Below are 22,530 nucleotides of genomic sequence, written 5' to 3'. Positions count from 1 at the left end.
TTGTGAATCGATACCAGGTAGTACCGACGGAATTCAGTACCTAAAAAAGTACTAAATTAGAGTACCAACCCTTACGCCCTCCATAAGCCTTCACTCCTCTGTGTTATCTTAGAGCGAATACAAAAAAGAAATCTGGGAAAAGAGCTGATCTATTATCAAAGCTTTTCATTTCTAAATTCTTAAATACACTATTTTGTGAATACTGTACACACGTCCTTGAAGGAGTGCAGGTGAACAGAAAGTACAATAGTGTGGCTCTCAGCTGTAATAATCACATACCACAACCTTTTCTTTAGCTTTTAGGATGTCTAAAAAAAAAAGAAGAAAATGTGTTTTATTACAAGTCTGTCACTGTGCTCGATGCCGGCAGCTCAGTTTGATGAGGGCACTGGAGGTGGGGGAATGGGGCGGAGGTAGGGTCTTGGGAGAAAAACAAGGTCTTGGTTCAGAGGGGAGGCTCATTCTAGCCTTACTTTAACGCTGTCGAGTGGCTGTTTACTGATGGAGCAGAAAGACGTGAGCTGTACTGTGGTTTGCACTTGCCGCACAGCTGTGAGACCACGCTAACACACTGCAAAAACCGACGTTTATGACATCCAAGCGAGCTTAAAGGAGAACTGCACTATTCTGGATTTTTGCCTATAATTCCAAATCCCTTTGTAAGAACACATTTCAAAAAAATGGTATGCATTCTAAGTCGTAAAATACAGAAAGTACAAGGTGGCTAACGATGCACTATTCCGCACATAAATCCTTCTAAAAAATGTTTTTTAAAACCCCGCCAACTATACTCCATCTACATCTTGTGACTCAAATATTAATCAAGTATTAGCGTTAGTTATTATAAGCGCTAACGCAGATAAAAATATTTAGTGACGGCGTGATCACAGAGGGCCGGTGAGCTGGTGAATTGCCATTGAGCTTGTTAAAGTTAATTCTAGATAGAAAAAGGTTGTGGCCATTAACCGAGAAGTTGGTCAACTTTGACATTCAACTTATGACTAGAGATCGCGAGAAAGACAGGAAAAAAATGATTGTTTTTGGGGTTTTTTGTAAACCTCCGGGTGCATTATGATTCATTCTTCATCTCAACTTGAGGTGATTGTTTTATGATGTTCATAGTTTGTATTTCTTGTTTGGCACTAATATTGCTACATGATGCTTTGATTGATCTGTTTAACACATAGCTTTCATAACTTGTAGCTCATCCTCTTTATATTCAGGTTCATCATATAAGGTTCTGGATCATCATGTGTAGTCTTTGATGGCTCCCATGAAGTTTGTCATGCTTGGAATGACCAAAATACGCTGTTACATGTTATTATGAATGTATCTGGTACTACATGACACATTTACAGCATCCCATATAAAATGTTGATGAAGGTGTTTTTGAGGTTTTTAACTCTCTTTGACTCCATTGTTAGCTGACTTTTGCTAACGATTATTTATGAGTTAGAATGCATGTGTCGTGAATAATGAGCGAAATTCCAAAAAAAAGCAGTTCCTCTTTAACTCTCAAATCATTGTAAAAATACTTTAGATTGAGATTTTAAAAAAGTGTTGTATTTACTGTATCAAACAACATCGATTTTGTTAGGTAATATAAATACACTAAAATCTGAGCTACTGGATATTACTTAAAATAAAGCATTATAGTCAGATTTGAACAGCAACATCATGCTCGGTTAGCATATTGGCTAAAGAAAAACTAAGTGTTTAAACAGCCCCCACGTCTGGAGCTGAGCTGACTGCCGGACAGTGGCTTTATTTCAAGATGTGTAGCAAAGCCTGCCTTTTTTTTTTTTTTTTTTACACAGCTGTCTTCCGTAAATTGATAGTCATCAAAAGTGGCGCAAACAAGTGACGGACATCCGAGAGTTTAAATGACATCATTGTCTAATTTGCATAGTTGGCCATGAGGCATGTTAATGTATTTTTATGGCCGCTGTAGGAAAGACATAAAGGGAACAAAAAATCTGTTCACAAATACAAATAAAATACAAATAAACACTGATCTCTCCTGATATGTATTTTTTTTTCCTGGCAGACGATGGGAGCCTCATTCATAAATATTGCTGCGTACAAAAAAGTTGTGTTAGCAGGGCTGAAATGTGTGTAAGTAACTTTCACCGCAAACGTACGTATTTATAGAACAATTATATTCAGAAAAGGCTGCATATTACTACACACTCTTTCAACCACTTGTAGAGCTCACGCAAAGTTTTTCAGACATGGGATTCAGCGACACCCTATGGTATCATCATCAAATAAGGCTCATATTCACATGAAAAAAAACATATGCATTGTGATATACCTAATAACACATATCATTTACAATGTATAAGCATTCCTCTAATTCTGGATATACTGTACATTTTATTAGTTAGAGCCTGAATATCAAAATATAGAGCTGTATTAATGTAGTTGAATTGTACGTGCACTTATGGTGGGTCATTGAAGCATTTATTATTTTGATCATTTTTAATTGAATGAGTGGTTACCTTGCAGAGGCAGGACGTTAACACTGAAGTCCTCCAGCTTGCTGATGGCGCTGATGAGGTCCAGCTCATCTTGGACGGCCGGAGGACAGTCGGTGATTAGCTGGAGACACGCCCTGAGGAACACCACTAACACTTAGCTAATGGAACGCTTCATTATGGTCAAACCAATTGTTATTCAAGCGTATTACCATTCAGTAATACGCCAGCACATCACTTTGCTTTTTTATGAAACACTTCACTCTGTCTGGATATAAAATTCATACGCTCGTGTTTGATATTCATCACATAATTACACAGACATGAATACAGAGGAGATTGAGGGAGAAGACAGGGGAAAGAAACCAAATGATTAAAAGCCCAAATCCCACATGAAACAACAGCTTATTGCTTCTATTGAGAAGAGAACTGACGTCAGCGGCAGTAAGTAATCTGGGTGCTTGAGGACAACTAGCCCTTGTTCAGTGATGACACAGTCTGTTTGCTAGACATAGAAAAACAAACTTTTTGCTAATAGAAAGTCAAAACAACCTTTTTTTTTGCAAAGCACACAAAGTCAATGCCTTTAAAAGCCAGGAACCAAAGACCGTGCAGACATTACCACTAAATTGAATGACTTTGTTGGTTCAGAATGTGCGGTTTTTGCACAGTATAACAGCTGCTATCTGGCTCAAGTGTGACCGCATTCTATACTGCAGGCTATTTTCACCGCGGTCCTATCTGCTGGATCTGGAGGGTCAAAGCCCCACTTGACCCATATGCAAGCGGGCCGTAAGAGGCAAAAAATACAAGGCAACAATGCAATTCCTTAATCTGCAGCATCTCTCCAAAAACACATTGGTTTATAATTAGAGCATTTAGGTTAGGGTAATCCTGCTAACCAGCAACTAGCGATCGAAACATAACCTCCTTTTTTCCCCCCATCTTGGCAGAGGTAAGAAGGAAAACTAATTGAGGTCAACTCAGGCTTGCTAACAGGGCTGTAACAAGGATTTGACAAATACCGAGGTAAAAAATCGGTGATGCAAGTGGAGCTTTGAAAGGCTGAAATCATGGCTATTCCAGCACCATATAAATAATATTACCTTGAGCAACACAATTAACCATACCCTTTTTAATTACTATGCTGAAGTTAAGCGTATTAAACCATCATTAAAGTTAAAGTTAAAGTACCAATGATTGTCACACACACTAGGTGTGGTGAGATTATCCTCTGCATTTGATCCATCACCCTCACCCCCTGGGAGGTGAGGGGAGCAGTGGGCAGCAGTTTGGTGATTTAACCCCCAATTCCAACCCTTGATGCTGAGCGCAAAGCACTGAGTACCGATCTCAGGGCGGACACTCAAATCACTAGGCCACTGAGCAGGTATTTAAACTATGACATGGATTTAAACTCACAACCTTCTGCTTTAAAGTGCATGTCCTTGTCACGCGTGCTACGAGGGCCACCGGAAGCGACAGGAGAAATGTATTTAAAAATTCTAATTGCGACAGAGCAAGTCATGTCCAGGAATACGACATGCGCTTCTTCACACAGAACACCACCACCTCACGGATAGCAAAACTCTACACACAGCCTGTGTTCTGCATGTACGGCGGGGCGGCACCTGACTGACATGAGAGTATTATACTGACAGCTCTCCTTGTCAATTTTATTCAGGTGCAAAAAATACAGAGGACATGACCTCGGTGTCCTCAATGGTAGTTACAGCCATGCTTGCTAATACCATACTGACCTGAATATATATATCTGAAAAAAAGTCACCTATTCGGAGCTTTTCTTCCTGTCACTCAAGGCAAAATTGGGCAAATTAGCAAATAACCAAATCAATTTCAAGATATTGGTGATAAATGAGCCATAAACTGTTTGAGCAGATACAAAATATAATTTTCCTTTTCATTGATTTTAACATTTAAAAAATGTAGTATGTTCTTGCAAATTAATCTTGTAAAATGGGGTTCTATATTCAGGGTTGGCTCATAATTGGGTCAACATGGTGCATCACTATACCATATTTTCCGGACCATAGGGCGCACCGGATTATAAGGTGCACTGTCGATGAATGGTCTATTTCCGATCTGTTTTCACATATAAGGCGCACCGGATTATAGGGCACATTAAAGGAGTCATATTATTATTATTATTTTTCTAAATTGAAAACACTATCTTGTGGTCTACATAACATGTAATGGTGGTTCTTTGGTCAAAATGTTGCATAGATTATGTTTAACAGATCATCTTCAAGCCGATTTCTGACAGTCGCTTCTGGATGGGCCGTTTTGTGGGCGGTCTTATTTACGTGGCCACCTTGGGCAGCGTCTTTTCTGCGTCATCTTTGTTGTAGCGGCGTAGCGTGCAAGGACGGGTGTGGAAAACGTGTCAAAAGATGGAGCTAACTGTTTTAATGACATTCAGACTTTACTTCAATCAAACACGGAGCAGCATCTCCTCATCCGGAAACAACAACAAGTGTTTCCCTTGAAAAACTCTCTAATAACCAAAGTTCCTTGGGTGAATAATGTAAACTAACTACAGATATCAGTAAGAATTTTACACTACTTTATATCAGAAATGGCAACAATGGAGGATGAATGTCCCATAACAAGAAGATAGAGAAAAAGAAGAAGCTTATCGACTACGGTGTCGTCACGGACTACAAAGGCGGACATGCGCAATTTTTCAGGATTTATGCAGATCCCAAATACAGATCAGCAGGTACCAGAGGGTAAGAAAAGTTTCTTTTGCATAATATTGCAAAACAAAACACCAGATAATATATATTACCTTATACACACACCATAATAATACTGGTATGTTTAATGCGCCGACTATCCATCAAGCGGTGCGGCTTCAAAGCGTACCAAAGTCGTACCAAAACATTTTGATAGATTTTTGAGCGCCGTGTGTAATGTTCTATATTTTCAATGGAACATATAAAATGTTGGTGTTTACTTGAGTCATATTGCCGTCATATTGCAGTCTACACGTATCTCTTATGTTTGACTGCCATCTATTGGTCACACTTATCATTACACCATGTACCAAATAAACTTGCTTCGAGGTCAGTAAGCAAAACCAGAATTCTTCCGTACATTAGGCGCACCGTGTTATAAGGCGCACTGTCGAGTTTTGAAGAAAAAAAAGGATTTTAAGTGCGCCTTATAGTCCGGAAAATAAGGTACATCTTTATTTGACTTAATGCTACAAATTGATATGATCTTTTTTGCAATGCCAGGGCATTACCCGCCCATTAATGTTTAAGGTGATCTTAATGAGAAATAGCGATGCTGATATGCTTAAATATACTGCAAGTGAATGTGTGTTTTTGCGTGTGGCTAAGTTATATTAAACCAAAGGGCACAGGAAAGGGCACAGGAAAGTGTCCATGTGTCCAAAGACTTCAAACACGATTCGCCAGAAAGCAATATACACATGAACACAGCAGGAGACTTTAAATGCATGATGTTTTCGCAGGGTGTCAAGTGGTGTGTGTAAATTAGTTGTAATAAATTAAGGAATGACCCACTTATTGGCCTACTTCTCCATTCAGAACAGAAGGTGAGGTTAAGACAGTTCAATCCTCTGAGGTCTAATTCAAATATTATACACTATATCTTCCATAGATTTGTCATTAGCATGCATTGGTTGTGGTTCTTTACCTGGCCAGGCCCATGCAAGAGTCTGTCAGCGTGGTGGAGGAGTTGAAGTACTCTCTCGCGGCAGCCAGCACCAGCTCCACACTACTGTCGTAGGCCACTTTCATGGCAAAGCCTTTACCGCGGAAGGACAGGCTGATGGGCACGTCTTGGCTGACCTGGAAGAGCCGATAGATGGGAGTCTTTAAAATATTCTCTGAGGTAAAAAAGTGTCGCATTGAAGTACCTTGGAGCAGTGCATCAACTGTCCGGCCAGGCGCACATTCTCCAGCCGGCTCGAGCACAGCAGGGACTGAACAAAGATCTGCAGCAATCATTAAAAAATGTTTCATGTAATGAAATGTACTTTACCTCAATGTAATTTAATGTAATTTGTCAAACGGTGTTAACGTGTAAAAATCATTATACGGTATACTTCATATACTGTTCATTTCCACGTGACAAAAAAGTTCCTTTATGTTGTAAATATATAAAAAAAAGAAAAGAAAGACAAAGCAGCACCATTTTTATAGCCATTCCACTTTCAAACACAGGCCACTTTAATAAATATCATTGTCCGATTAAATTCAATTCAATTCAATTATCAAAGGGTTTATTCTTTCCTTATTGTTACCTGGTGGCAGGTCTCAGCTTTTAAACAGACATAGACGTTCTGCTGCATGTCCAGCAGATCCTGCAGCAGACCTCTCCACACAGTCTCGCCCACTGGAGGGTTCCTGACCATAAAGCACCACAAAAGAATATTCATCACACTTCATTTCACACTACCTGAGGTTTAGTGTTATGTTCAAGAGCACGTGTGTGTCTGTGTGTCTGGTCTTACTTGCGTCCCGTGTGCCGACACAGTTTGACCATGAGCTCGTGGGCTTCCTCTTCGCTGTTCTGACTGTTCCTCACGTAGGAGATGGGCTTCTGTAGGCCATGTTTCTCCAGCACCTCCGCCACACTGAAACCACACATCATATATAAACAATACATTCCCTTCAGATCAAACTATCTTATTCTCATCTTTCAGAGCTTGAGGGGGATGAAGGAGGAGTACCGGTAGATGGAAGACCATTAGGAGGACAGTGTGACTCTACCTGAGGTGTTTCTCAAGTTTGTCCACCTGATCATGCAAGGAAGCGGTGACGTCAGTCTCAGGCCTGCAGAAAAAAAGAAAAACACTTATTTGTATTCAATGTATTTGCGCTTTGCAAACATGCCAACATGGAACAAAAATATCTTCAAAGTGGTAGCCGTGTTTGTCAAATTGTACACATGTACTCTTGTCAGTCACCTAAAGGTGTGTACCAAATTTGGTGGTGATTCAGCAAAACACTCTTAAAATTACAGTGGGTTTTGTAAAGTTGTGTGAGAAATTTCCAGTCAATCCCACATATGGGTTTTAATAACAGCGCCTCAGTGTTTGATTCATTCATCAGAAAAATAACAGCAAAGGCAACACAGTAGGGTTGCATGTTGCAACAAAAGTTCACGCTTTTTGCAGTTGACAGGGTGTCCAATTTCTTTTTAACCAAGAACTTTTCTGCAGCTCTAAATGTTTCCATATTTTGTTAACTTTATTCAAAAATAGATAAAATACACATTGTCTGAAAATTTGAGGAAAATAGTCCATCATACAGTGAAAAAAATATTTATTTTTAAAAACTTTGTATTTAAAAAAATAAATAAATCATGTAATGTTCTTAAACAATTTAATAGCTAAATTAAAAGGGTTCCAATGGCATTGAGCAGCGACAAATACATACAATCATAACAAAAAATGAGAACCACGCAGTATGTATGTGTGCAAGTGCCCACTACAGCAAGGCTATCTTAAAAATAAAATCCCCATGATGCTTTGACAATTCTGGATCAAGCTGTCCCTCACTGGAACAACCCAAATCAAGTGTGTGTGTGTGTGTGTGTGTGTGTGTGTGTGTGTGTGTGTGTGTGTGTGTGTGTGTGTGTGTGTGTGTGTGTGTGTGTGTGTGTGTGTGTGTGTGTGTGTGTGTGTGTGTGTGTGTGTGTGTGTGTGTGTGTGTGTGTGCGTTTTCTTGTGGGTAGTTGTTGCCTTCTGCTTACACCAGGCGTCCCGAAATTACAGCCGCTGGGCCAAATTTGACCCACCAGCGTCCACAATCTGGCCCGCAGTACGTCCCAAATTATTTGTTATTTTTTCAAATCTGTCATGTCCAGTTGTTCAGGCAAATTATATTGTTGATGTAGATGCCCACATCTGCTGTACATATTTACTTTACAGAAAAAGAAGTATGGCATACTTCTCTTATTGCTTTATTTGTATTTGACTTTATTAATGTTTGGATATATTTAGAGTTTGATACAGCTGGACCGGAACAGGAGGGGATAGAAAGAAGAAAATATGGTGTATGAAAGAATACAAAGGACTAGTTGGGACAAGACAAAAAAAATCTATCATATACTAACTGTATATACGTACAGTTGTGCTCATAAGTTTACATACCTTGGGAGAATTTATGATTTCTTGGCCATTCTTCAGATAATATGAATGATAACACAAAAACCTTTCTTCCACTCATGCTTAATGGTTGTGTGAAGCTATGTATTGGCAAACAATTGTGCTTACTCTTTTTAAATCAAAATGACAAAAGAAAGTACCCAAATGACCCTGATCAAAAGTTTACATACCCCAGTGACTTTGATCTGATAACATGCACAAAAGTTGACACAAACAGGTTTGAATGGCTATTTAAGGTTACAATCCTCACCTGTGACCTGTTTGTTTGTAATTAATGTGTGTGTATAAAAGGTCAGTGAGTTTCTGGGCTTTTACAGAGAGTCCTGTATTTCAGCTGAAGTTATTTGTGGATTTTTCTTTGCATCTCGAACAATTTTCCTGGGTGTTGTGGCTGAAATCTTTGCTGGTCTACCTAAATCCCTCATTTTCCACTTCTTAATCAGCGTTTGAACACTGCTGATTGGCATTCTAAATTCCTTGGATACCTTTTTATACCCCTTTCCTGTTTTATGCAGTTCAATTACCTTTTCTCACAGATCCTTTGACAATTATTTTTCCTTCCCCATGACTCAGAATCCAGAAACATCTGTGCAGCACTGGATGAAAGATGCAATGGTCTGTCAGAAGCCCAGAAACTCACTGACCTTTTATACACACACATTAATTACAAACAAACAGGTCACAGGTGAGGATTGGAACCTTGATTAGCCATTCAAACCTGTTTGTGTCAACTTGTGTGCATGTTATCAGATCAAAGTCACTGGGGTATGTAAACTTTTGATCAGGGTCATTTGGGTACTTTCTTTTGTCATATTGATTTAAAAAGAGTAAACACAGTTGTTTGCCAATAAATAGCTTCACACAACCATTAAGCATGAGTGGAAGAAAGGTTTTTGTGTTATCATTCATATTCTCTGAAGAATGGCCAAGAAATCATAAATTCTCCCAGGGTATGTAAACTTATGAGCACGACTGTATATTATATATATATACACAGTTGCAAGAAAAAGTATGTGAACCCATTGGGATTGCTTGGATTTGAAGTGAAGTGAATTATATTTATATAGCGCTTTTCTCTAGTGACTCAAAGCGCTTTTACATAGTGAAACCCAATATCTAAGTTACATTTAAACCAGTGTGGGTGGCACTGGGAGCAGGTGGGTAAAGTGTCTTGCCCAAGGACACAACGGGAGTGACTAGGATCGCGGAAGCGGGGATCGAACCTGGAACCCTGAAGTTGCTGGCACGGCCACTCTACCAACCGAGCTATACCGCCCCACATTTCTGCATAAATTAGTGATAAAATGTTTAATGCTCTTCATCAAAGTCACAACAATAAACAAACACAGTCTGCTTAAACTAATACCGCACAAAAAAATATAGGTTTTCATCTTATTATTGAACACAACATGTAAACATTCACAGTGCAGGATGGAAAAAGTATGTGAACCCTTGGATTTAATTACTGTTTGACCCTCATCTGGCAGCAATAACCTCAACTAAACATTTCCTGTAGTTGCAGATCAGACCTGCACAACGGTCAGGAGGAATTTTGGACCATTCCTTTTCACAAAACTGTTTCAATGCAGCAATTTTCTTGGGATGTCTGGTGTGAATCACTCTCTTAAGGTCATGTCACAGCATCTCAATCGCGTTGAGGTCAGGACTCTGACTGGGCCACTCCAGAAGGCGTATTTTCTTCTGTTGAAGGCATTCTGTTGTTGATTTACTTCTATGCTTGGGGTCAATGTCCTGCCGCATTACCCATCCTCTGTTGAGCTTCAGTTGGCGGACAGATGGTCTAAAATTGTCCTGCAAAATGTCTTGATAAACTTGGGAATTAATTTTTCCATCGATGAAAGCAATGCATCCAAGCTGTGAAACAGCAAAGCAGCCCCAAACCATGATGCCACCTCCACCATATTTCACAGTAGGGATGAGGTTTTGATGTTGGTGTGCTGTGCCTTTTTTCCTCCACACAAAGCGTTGTGTGTTCCTTCCAAACAACTAAATTTTGGTTTCGTCTATCCACAGAATATTTTGCTAGTAGTGCTGTGGAACATCCAGGTGCTCTTTTGCAAACTTCAAACGTGCAGCAATGGGGTTTTTTTGGACAGCATGGCTTCCTTTGTGGTGTCCTCACATGAACTCCATTCTTGTTCAATGTTTTATGTATTGTAGATTTGTCGACAATAATGTCAGCATGTGCCAGAGATTTCTGTAAGTCTTTAGCTGACACTCTAGGATTCTTCTTCACCTCACTGAGCATTGTGCTGTGCTCTCACAGTCATCCTTACAGGTCGACCTTGCCTAAGGAGAGTAGCAACAGTGCTGAACTTTCTCCATTTGTCTGTCTTACCGTGGACGCATGGACATCAAGGCTTTTAGAGATACTTTTGTAAGCCTTTCCAGCTTTATGCAAGTTAACAATTCTTGATCGTAGATCTTCTGTGAGCTCTTTTGTGCGAGGCATGGTTTACCTCAGGCAATGCTTCTTGAAAACAGCACACTTATCACAGGTGTCTGTTTTTTATAGGGCAAGGCAGCTTTAACTGACACATATGATCTTGTCACATTGATTCGACTCCATGTTGTCAGAGTCCTGGCTCCAATCAGCTCTTGGAGAAGTCATTAGCCTAGGGGTTCACATACTTTTTCCACGGGCACCCCATCTTGAAGTAAAAAAACAAAAATGTAGACATTTTTGCAAATGTATTAAAAAAGAAAAACTGAAATGTCAAATGGTCATAAGTATTCAGACCCTTTGCTCATTATTGAGTAGAAGCATGCTTTTGAGCTAGTACAGCCATGAGCCTTCTTCAAAATGATGCGACAAGTTTTTCACACCTGGATTTGGGGATCCTCTGCCATTCTTCCTTGCCGATCCTCTCCAGTTCTGTCAGGTTGGATGCTGGACGTTAGTGGACAGCCATTTTCTCCAGAGATGCTCAATTGGGTTTAGGTCAGAGCAGGTGGGCAGGTGATGAGCAGTGCCTGGTTTTCTCCACACATACTGCTTAGAATTAACGGCAAAAAGTTCAGACCAGAGAATCTTATTTCTCATAGTCTGGGAGTCCCTCACATGTTTTTTGGCAAACTCTAAGTGAGTTTTCATATGTCTTGCACTGAGGAGAGGCTAACGTCGGGCCACTCTGCCATAAAGCCCTGACTGGTGGAGGGCAGCAGTAATGGTTGACTTTGTGGAACTTTCTCCCATCTCCCTACTACTAATTTGCCTCTCTCACTAAGGCTCTTCTCCCAAGGTTGCTCAGTTAGGCTGGACGGCCAGGTTTAGGAAGAGGTATGGTCATCCCAAACGTATTCTATTTAAGTATTATGAAGGCCACTGTGCTCTTAGGAACCTTGAGTCCTGCAGAAATTATTTTGTAACCTTGGCCAGATCTGTGCCTTGCCACAAGTGTATCTTTGAGCTCTTTTGGCAGTTTCTTCGACCTCATGATTGTCATTTGCTCTGACATGCACTGTAAGCTGTAAGGTCTTGTATAGCCTTTCCTAATAAAGTTCAATCCGTTTAATTAAACACAGCTGGATTCTAATGAAGAAGCAGAACCATCTCAAGAGGGATTTGAAGAAATGGACAGCATGTGAGCTAAATATGAGTGTCACAGCAAAGGGTCTGAATACTTATGACCATATGATAGTTCAGTTCACAATTCCAGTGAGGGTTGGACTCCGCCAAGGCTGCCCTTTGTCACCGATTCTGTTCATAACTTTTATGGACAGAATTTCTAGGCGCAGTCAGGGCATTGAGGGGATCCGGTTTGGTGGCTGCAGGATTATGTCTTTGCTTTTTGCAGATGATGTGGTCTTGATGGCTTCATCTGGCCAGGATCTTCAGCTCTCACTTGATCGGTTCACATCCGAGTGTGAAGCGACTGGGATCAGAATCAGCCCTTCCGAGTCCATGGTTCTCGCCCGGAAAAGGGTGGAGTGCCATCTCCAGGTTGGAGAGGAAACCCTGCCCCAAGTGGAGGAGTTCAAGTACCTGGGAGTCTTGTTCACGAGTGAGGGAAGAGGGGATCGTGAGATCGACAGGCGGATTGGTGCGGCGTCTGTTGTGGTGAAGGAGCTGAGCCGGAAGGCAAAGCTCTCAATTTACCGGTCGATCTATGTTCCCATCCTCACCTATGGTCATGAGCTTTGGGTTATGACAGAAAGGACAAGATCACGGGTACAAGCGGCCGAAATTAGTTTCCTCCGCCGAGTGGCAGGGCTCTCCCTTAGAGATAGGGTGAGAAGCTCTGCCATCCGGAGGGAGCTCAAAGTAAAGCAGCTGCTCCTCCACATCGAGAGGAGCCAGATGAGGTGGTTCGGGCATCTGGTCAGGGAGGTGTTTAGGGCACGTCCGACCGGTAGGAGGCCACAGGGGAAGACCCTGGATACGTTGGGAAGACAATGTCTCCCGGCTGGCCTGGGAACGCCTCGGGATCCCCCGGGAAGAGCTGGACGAAGTGGCTGGGGAGAGGGAAGTCCGGGCTTCCCTGCTTAGGCTGCTGCCCCCGCGACCCGACCTCGGATAAGCGGAAGAAGATGGATGAATGGATGGATGGTTCAGTTTTACTTTTTTGATAAATTTGCAAGAAATTCTAAATTTCAATTTTTTTCTGTCAAGATGGGGTGCTGAGTGTACAATAATGAGAAATAAAATGAACTTTTTAGTTTTTAGCAAATGGCTGCAATGAAACAAAGAATGAACAATTTAAAGGTCTGAATACTCTACGTACCCATTGTATATACACATATATAGACATATGTACACATACACACACACACACACACACACACACACACACACACACACACACACACACACACACACACACACACACACACGCACACAGACACATACATATTTACTGTAGACAGTACATATATAGATAGCCCAATCCCCGGCCAAATTCTTTAACCCAATGTGGCCAAAAAGTTTGGAGACGCCTGGCTTACACCAAACATTTTAACCTCGGCAATCAAATCCTCAGATTGTCTTTTTTTTTCCCTCCGCACAAATTGTTCCACCTTCACATCACCTTCATTGCTCACTTGGCATCTTTCAGGAATGCATTTGTCATTCTTTTCCCCCCCATTAGACTCTTTCTTTTGTGCTAAAATATGAGAAATGGAGCTCAAATACAGTGCTTTCAAAAAGAAAGATGCTCATGAGCTTTTCTGCTGAGCTAAATGTTGAAGAAGAAATGAGTAGTTTAGTTTGGGATGAATAAAAAATCATCAGTACAATATATGAGGCTGTTCATGAGCATACAGTATTTGAGTCATTTGAACATGTGATTGGTTGTTTTACATTATTCACATGGTCTAATTTGAATAATTGGCCATGAAGCATTAACACATAATGTTTTAATGAAGCTGAAAAAACAATTTATATATAATAGACAATTTTTTGCATTATTTGTTATTAGTATTAATATTTAAAATTTTCCTCATTATCCTCTTTAGGGCAGCACGGTGGTACAGGGGTTAGTGCATGTGCCTCACAATACGTAGGTCCTGAGTAGTCCTGAGTTCAATCCCAGGCTTGGGATTTTTCTGTCTCGAGTTTGCATTTCCTCCCCGTGACTGCGTGGGTTCCCTCCGGGTACTCCGGCTTCCTCCCACCTCCAAAAACATGCACCTGGGGATAGGTTGATTGGCAACACTAAACATTGTCACTAGTGTGTGAATGTGAGTGTGAATGTTGTCTGTCTATCTGTGTTGGCCCTGCGATGAGGTGGCAACTTGTCCAGGGTGTACCCCGCCTTCCGCCCGAATGCAGCTGAGATAGGCTCCAGCACCCCTCGCAATCCCGAAAGGGACAAGTGGTAGAAAATGGATGGATGGATCCTCTTTATGCCAATTGCTGTTCTTCCTTGTCATTAAAAATTGAGCCATGCTCTGCAAAGGGCCCCCATGTAGGCCACAATTTGGACACCCTTTGATTTACATAATTCACTGGGATGAGAAAGTGTTACCAGACAAATAATCGCTAAATATAAAAGACAAAGTCAGAAAGTTGGCATCACGGATCTTTCCTGTTACTTCTTCTCATTCTCTGGCAGACCAGGGCCCTCATGTAAAGAGAGTTCCGTGGCATTCCTACTAAAAACGGACGTACGATCAAATCCAGAAAACGGCAAACACAAGTAAAAATGTAGAAGTACTAAAGTATTAAAGCACATTTCTTTGTTACATGTAATCTACTTGGAATTGATTCCAGATGTCAGCCCTTTATAAATACGCAAATCATATTGAAAGTAGCAATGTGACTGAGAACTGCACACAGTGGCCAATCAGGAATAGGGCTGGACAATAAATCCGATTTCTATTTCGATTATGAATTATAATTAACGAAAAAAAGGGCCGTGCAACGTGCATGCAAATTCCGGAGCTTGTGACGGTGAAACAGATGAGTGGAAAAAAAGAGAATGAATACGAGAAGTTTGGGATGGCACCGTGACTGCTATTTTTTTATTTGATACAGCGCTAGTATGCCTAATCAATAATTATTAAACTCAACAAAATAGTAAGTCAAATGATTTCTGGAGTCACATAATTTTGCCGATAAAACGGAATTCGCTGATAAACGCAAATTAATATCAGGGAAATTTACATAAATGGAAGTGAAATGTTGTCATTGTGAGGAGAAGAAACATTTGTTTGGGAAAATAATGTGTCCGGTAGCGCTCATTTATCCCAGACATACTCAACCGGCGCCTTCTGAAATAAACAATCATTGTCGAGACGGCCACTTAAAACAGCGACTTAACTAGGAAGCTAAAGCTATCAAGAACAATCCATACACCCACAACACATCTCATCAGCTTGTGTTGTTGTGAACATCATGGATGTAACATCAATGTACAATCAGTAGTCACAGCTTGAGAGGCGCTCTCTTTTTTAACAGCCTTAAGTCGCCTTCTTACTCGTCAAGCTGAGAACAACAGCACAGCACACTTGCTCCCCCCACAATAATATTGTGGTGTGCCAAATCCAGCCTGACTGAACTAACAAAATAAAATGTTGTAAAAAGTACCTTGCACAAACATAATGTACTTAAAGCACTTATTGATACATTTACAAAATTAATATGCTTTGACCAAAAACACTGGTCAAAATTGTCCAAAGATGTATTGCACCAATAATTGTGAGAATTTTTGTATTTAATCAACAAACATTGTGATTACAATATCAATGGAAAATAATCATACTTATTATTTTTGCCATAATCGTCCAGCCCTAGGGTGCTTCTTTTTCCTTGGAGCGATCAGACAGAGGTTTGATTTTATCTATTGAAACTGCACACAGGCTAAAAAAAAAAGAAAGAAATGGTGGGGCATCAGGAAAAGTGTGAAGAAGAAGATGGATGTACACTGCCAAAACAAACAACCGTTTAAAAAGATAGTCGCTGCAACTGTCCCTTTCCACCTCAAGGGAGCCGCCCCAAGCAGCCAACACAGTCTCGAAAGAGTCTGTGCATGACCACTGGTAACGTAATCTCAACTCTTGCTGACGGCGCATCGAAATACGGTTAAAAAATGAAACGTATTTAACCTTCAGGAAGCCAGAAGTGGAAGAGGAGCAAGAACGAGAAAGAGAAAAAACAGCAAAAGATTGGTAAGACTACTACTTCGTGGTTCTTTGGCAACTTTGAAACTCCTGCATGGATGCCTAACTCGCTTAATGCTTATGTAAATGTCCACAATGCACGCCACAAAAAATGTGCTTAATGCTCTTAAATGTACTCTGTTAGCCCCATTGTCAGTGTACAAGACATAAGACATACTTATTTTAAAGCAATTACAAAAATAAATACCGTAAGTACAAACTAGCTTACCATACATGTTCTTTCTCCCAGGTGATTTGCTCAAATTCCAATGCCCTCCCCCTCCTCAAATTGATTCTCTGACACCAGTGAAGAGGAAGGTACAGTGTAATTATCTTATCTGACTGTTTGAGTACCCTTTTTATAATATATTGCAGTACATGTTACATACACTATATTGCCAAAAGTATTTGGCCACCGGCCTTGACTCACATATGAACTTGAAGTGCCATCCCATTCCTAACCCATAGGGTTCAATATGATGTCAGTCCACCTTTTGCAGCTATTACAGCTTCAACTCTTCTGGGAAGGCTGTCCACAAGGTTACGGAGTGTTTGTAGGAATTTTTGACCATTTTTCCAAAAGTGCATTGTTGAGGTCACACACTGATATTGGTCGAGAAGGCCTGGCTCTCAGTCTCCCCAATCGGGGATGAATTAGAATCGGGTTCAGTTCAGGGCTCTATGCAGGCCAGTCAAGTTCATCCACACCAGACTCTGTCATCCATGTCTTTATGGACCTTGCTTTGTGCACTGGTGCACAGTCATGTTGGAAGAGGAAGAGGCCTGCTCCAAACTGTTCCCATAAGGTTGGGAGCATGGAATTGTCCAAAATGTTTTGGTATCCTGGAGCATTCAAAGTTCCTTTCACTGGAAATAAGGGGCCAAGCCCAACTCCTGAAAAACAACCCCACACCATTATTTCTCCTCCACCAAATTTCACACTCCGCACAATGCAGTCCAAAATGTACCGTTCTCCTGGCAACCTCCAAACCCAGACTCGTCCATTAGATTGCCAGATGGAAAAGTGTGATTCATCACTCCAGAGAACATGTCTCCACTGCTGTAGAGTCCAGTGGTGACGTGCTTTACACTACTGCATCCGACGCTTTGCATTGGACTTGGTGATACATGGCTTAGATGCAGCTGCTCGGCCATGGAAACCCATTCTATGAAGCTCTCTGCGTACTGTACGTGGGTTAAGTGAAAGGTCACATGAAGTTTGGAGCTCTGTAGCAACTGACTGTGCAGAAAGTCGGCGACCTCTTTGCACTATGCGCTTCAGCATCCGCTGACCCCTCTCTGTCAGTTTACGTGGCCTACCACTTCGTGGCTGAGTTGCTGTTGTTCCCAAACTCTTCCATGTTCTTATAATAAAGCCGACAGTTGACTTTCGAATATTTAGGAGCGAGGAAATTTCATGACTGGATTTGTTGCACAGGTGGCATCCTATGGCAGTTCCACGCTGGAAATCACTGAGCTCCTGGGAGCGGCCCATTCTTTCACAAATGTTTGTAGAAACAGTCTCCATGCCTAAGTGCTTAATTATATACCTGTGGCCGGGCCAAGTGATTAGGACACCTGATTTTGATCATTTGGATGGGTGGCCAAATACTTTTGCAATATAGTGTATATACAATGTACATACATACATAACACACATACTTCATATTTTGTTTTATATATTTACATTTGATGTCCATACCAGTCACTTCTGGACATTTCATATTTTCAAATGTAGGTCTCAACTGTAGGACTCCATGTATTCAAAATATGCTTGGTAAATTAATTCTTCCTTTTCTAACAATGCCATCAACTTCACCTCATGTTTATGAGGACAAAATAAAGAAACCATAACCGAGTCTGCATCCACCTCATTAAGGCACCTTGAGTCCACACAACTTACCAGTACTGATGCAACACAAGCTTGGAAGTCGATATAAAGCGGTGCTTATTGATGCCAAATGCTGCTACATAAATATCGTAATGGCGTGACTCGAGCCTTTATCAATGTTTTATCAGCCTTCAATAAAAGTTGTTACAATCTGCCAACTGTAGGCTACAGTCGACGGCAAAATAAACAATTAGGACACAAACAAAACCGTTTTACTCTGTCATTTCTAGCACTCAATGTGCGTGGCAAAAAAGATCTGTTAAAAAATTAATAGACTGAATAAACTAAATTATATTTTAGAAAAAAGTTTTTTTTTTTAAATGTGTTGTTTTTATCTTGTATTCAAACAGAGGTAAACTGTTCAAACGTTGTGTAATGTGGGCAAAAATATTAAAGACACTTAATAAATAAAACTTCTGCCTTGTTTTTACTGAATACTTACGCATACAACGCTACTGTATTTTAATGTTGGTCATTATTGTGGAACTTTGTCAAGAGTTTTCTGAGGTGACACTTGGTGAAAAAGTTTGCGAACCACTAGTTTAACCAATCAAATGTCTCCCTGCATCGTCCCACGTCTTCACTCCTTTGTTTGCATTGACAGAGATTCATTCTTTCACTCAATTATTAATGATTATTCACTCATTTACAACAAAAATCACCGCTATGCAGTAGATCCCTCTCAAAAGTTACCAAATGTTCTCACCCTAAGTGCAGGTAAACTACGTAAAATTTATTGGAATATAAACAAAAGTTTGCGATCAACTTTCAACCGTAAAACATGCAAAACTGTGCACGAGAATGTCTACAGATACAGATACAATAAAAAAACCTGAACTTTCCATTGTATTTTTTAGGAAGAACTTCTGCAATCAGGCATCTCAAAAAAGGCCTGTAAGATCTGGGGGGACTGATAAATTGTTGTCAATGTTCAAAAATGTTTAATTTAAGATGGGAATAAAGTATATTGTGTTAGATTTGTTGGAATCCTGTACTTTTTTTGTGTTAGGGAAACAAAACACTTAAAACAGTGATTACAAATTCATAAAACCATAAGGCGATGTAATGTCTATGAAAAAAAGCCTTAAAACATTGCAACTTTTGTTGCAGCTTTGTGAAAATATTGCTAAAAAACCAAGCATTTTAGGCTCACATCTCTGATATTAGGATTTAATTAGCTCTGCTTTTTCCAACTCTTTTTCGGGCACTGTGGAAATTTAACTAAGTGACTTATTAAGCATGTCTAAAACAAATCATACGGTGTGGGACACAATTTTTTACACCGAGTCACACAATGGGGATTAAAAAAAGAAAGCAACTAAAGTACTTTCAAAATAACAACTTTTTAAAGTTGTCCGCATGATGCTAGGCGCCAGGCGTCACTATTAAGTTGCTTGCATGGCGAGAGGAACAATGAAGAACTTGCTAGTAATTCTATTTTCCAATTAAGGTGCACACCAGGGAGATAATCCATAAAAAAAAGTTAATCTACTTCAGCTCGCCAATGGTCCATTTTATGAACTTTGCAGTGTACTTTTTTTTTGTCATCGCTGACTCTCTTTAAAATGCAGTGCATAGCCACTAAGTCTCACGGGAGAGCTCAAGCAGAAGAAAGTAGCGTGCAGCTGAAAAAAGGAGCAGGAGTAAATCAGAGCCAAGAATGAAGGCCTTGCTGTGTAGAAATAAATACTTGCTGTGTTTTAAAAGTAGTGTAAGAGGGAAGGCTTTACCCAAAGCCTCTTTGTGGGAGACACTCTAGGATGTCATAGCAGAGGCTGAGCTGGTCGTCTCTCTCGCTGCTGTAGATGCTCTCCAGGGACAACGCCATCAACTGGTCAGGGTCCCCGATCAACTTCTGTAGACACTAGAGGACACATTTATTTAGAAAATCATTTATTTACAAAAAAATATAAGGTTTTATTGATTTTAAGACATTTTTTTCAAGCGATCGGTATTTAAAAAATAATGGAGGAAAAAAGGCTAATTTATATAAATATTTTACTTACAAATACCAACTCTCAGGTTTGATGGATGTTTCCTCAAATTATTTACCAAAATAAATATAAAATAAATAAATATATGTATATGTGTGTATACACAGTTTTTTTTGTTTTTTTTGTTACTTTTAGTATTTGATTTTGCTACAGACCATTTACATTTTTTTAATTACAGTTAAATTAAAAATGCTAAAACCAATCCAATGTAGGTCACTTTATGCTAAGCTTACTGAACAGAACATCTTAGCTTTTGTGGTATAGATGACAAAGCAAATAATATCTATAATTGATAATGGATTCATTGTATTTTAAGAATATGCAGGGGGGCAAATATTAAACAAGCTATGGGCCAAACATGTCCCCCAGGCCACTGATTGGTCTCCACTGGAAAGCAGTAAGTCAAGTGTGTGTGGTGAGGCTTACATCAGGCTTGGAGTGCTGGAATATAATGAGAGGAAAGGAGAGGTCGTGCTGGGCCAGGCCGACCAGGTAGTCTCTGAGCAGACGTTTGGCAGCGCCCGCCTCCTGTCGCTCACAGCGGTGCAGGAAGGGCACCATCCACTGGAAGGCATCTTTCACATAGCGCTCCCTGCTGGACTGGTGGAAAAAATGTACAGCATTTACCAACACACTTTTAAAAGCCAGTTTCTATTTACATTTGTTTGTGTATCACGTATGGACTATTGTCTTTGCTGCTCCCGTTCTTAAAAAGGAGCACATTAGAGGCAGGCAAAGGGGTAATTTAATTTAAGACAGATTGGTAAACACACACACACACGATTCCCCAAGGGGGAGTCAAGCAGCATGTGTCATTGCAGTAAACAACATTTGCTGGCTGTCTGCCCGCATGGCCCTTGCAGGTTGAAGCAGCATGAGCAGCAGTATTACCTCGCATTTAGAGGACAGCTCGTATAATGGACTCCAAGGACACTGGAGTTCACTTTATACTGCATTTATTTGTGGTCGAATTAAAAGACAAAACCGGAATGGAATGTAGCAATAAATAAGACTCAGTGTGTCCTTATCTTTAGTGACTATGCATATGATCTAAGCTTTGCCATACCTTCACATTGCATCGCATTTTTGCAGCCTTTTTTACCAACTTCTCCAACACTGAATTAGTAACATTACTCCTGATTGTACTCGTATTTAATAATTATATTTAACCTACTTACAATTTAAAAGCAACAGCCCTATGGTTAAGAAACACTGCTCTATAGGACAGGAGCTCGCTGCTGTTTTTAAGCTTCGACCACAAAAACACTAGTCAAAGATATTCTATATGACATAACTTTTCTGCTGTTTATAAGCATCATCTGCTGACTGATCTGCTGTTTTTAAGCATCTACTACAAAAACACTAGTCAAATATTGTCTATATGACAGGAGAGCTACAGGCTATGTTATTTTTAAGCATCAACTACAAAAACACTAGTCAAAGATTGTATATATGACAGGAAAGCTACAGGCCATGTTGTTTTTAAGCATCTACTCCAAAAACACTAGTCAAAGATCCTCTACAATCAAGGCTCCTCTGCTGCTTTTAAACATCTACCGCAAAAAAACAATAGTCAAAGATGCTCGACTGTATATGACAGAACTGCTATGCTGTTTTCAAACATTTAATGAAAAAACACTAGTCAGAGATCCTCTGTAAGATACGACCAATCTGCTTTTTTAAAGCATCTACCACAAAAAAACACAAGTCAAAGATCCTCTATAAAACAGGATTACTATGCAGTTCTTAAGCATCTACTACAAAAACAGTAGTCAAAGATTGTCTATATGACAGGAGAGCTACAGGCTATATTGTTTTTAAGCATCTACTGCAAAAACACTAGTCAAAGATCCTCTACAATCAGGCCTCCTCGGCTGCTTTTAAGCATCTACCACAAAAAACTAAAGTCAAAGATCCTTGACTGTATATGACAGGACTGCTATGCTGTTTTTAGAAACATCTACTGCAAAAACACTAGTCAGAGATCCTCTGTAAGATACGATCAATCTGCTTTTTTCAAGCATCTACCACAAAAAACAATGAGTCAAAGATCCTCTATACAACAGGATTACTACGCAGTTCTTAAGCATCTAGTGCAAAAACACTTGCCAAGCATACTCTATATCGTTGAAGAGCTCTGCTGTTTTTAGGCATCAACTTGCCATACTGTATGACAAGAGCGCTTTGCCATTTTAAGTATTTATTGCCAAAACATTAGATTCTCTGTATGACAGGACTTTTCTGCGGTTTTAGAGCATCATTACAAAAAACATTTCTCAAAGATTCTCTAACGTCAGGACCCCTCTGCTGATTAAAAGCATCTAGCACAAAAAAACTAGTCAAAGATTATCTATATGACAGGACTGCTATTCAGTTTTTATTCAT

At 40.1% G+C, this 22,530-nt stretch overlaps 1 protein-coding gene across 1 annotated transcript in view; it reads right to left on the bottom strand.

Moving 5' to 3' along the window:
* Window positions 1-22,530, bottom strand: part of LOC133648154 (NBAS subunit of NRZ tethering complex-like) — a 279,054-nt gene that overhangs the window by 61,923 nt on the left and 194,601 nt on the right. Inside the window, exons 14-21 of the mRNA XM_062043936.1 lie at window positions 20,572-20,745; window positions 19,882-20,015; window positions 7,241-7,303; window positions 6,982-7,104; window positions 6,772-6,874; window positions 6,385-6,462; window positions 6,162-6,316; window positions 2,502-2,614 (exon numbers count right to left, since the gene is read on the bottom strand). Of these exons, the coding sequence (XP_061899920.1) occupies window positions 2,502-2,614; window positions 6,162-6,316; window positions 6,385-6,462; window positions 6,772-6,874; window positions 6,982-7,104; window positions 7,241-7,303; window positions 19,882-20,015; window positions 20,572-20,745 (943 nt within the window). The remainder of the gene's footprint in view (window positions 1-2,501; window positions 2,615-6,161; window positions 6,317-6,384; window positions 6,463-6,771; window positions 6,875-6,981; window positions 7,105-7,240; window positions 7,304-19,881; window positions 20,016-20,571; window positions 20,746-22,530) is intronic.

The sequence above is a fragment of the Entelurus aequoreus genome, linkage group LG04 (genome assembly GCF_033978785.1).
Source record: "Entelurus aequoreus isolate RoL-2023_Sb linkage group LG04, RoL_Eaeq_v1.1, whole genome shotgun sequence".
Taxonomy (NCBI): domain Eukaryota; kingdom Metazoa; phylum Chordata; class Actinopteri; order Syngnathiformes; family Syngnathidae; genus Entelurus; species Entelurus aequoreus.
This window is presented reverse-complemented; position numbering and strand designations above follow the sequence as displayed.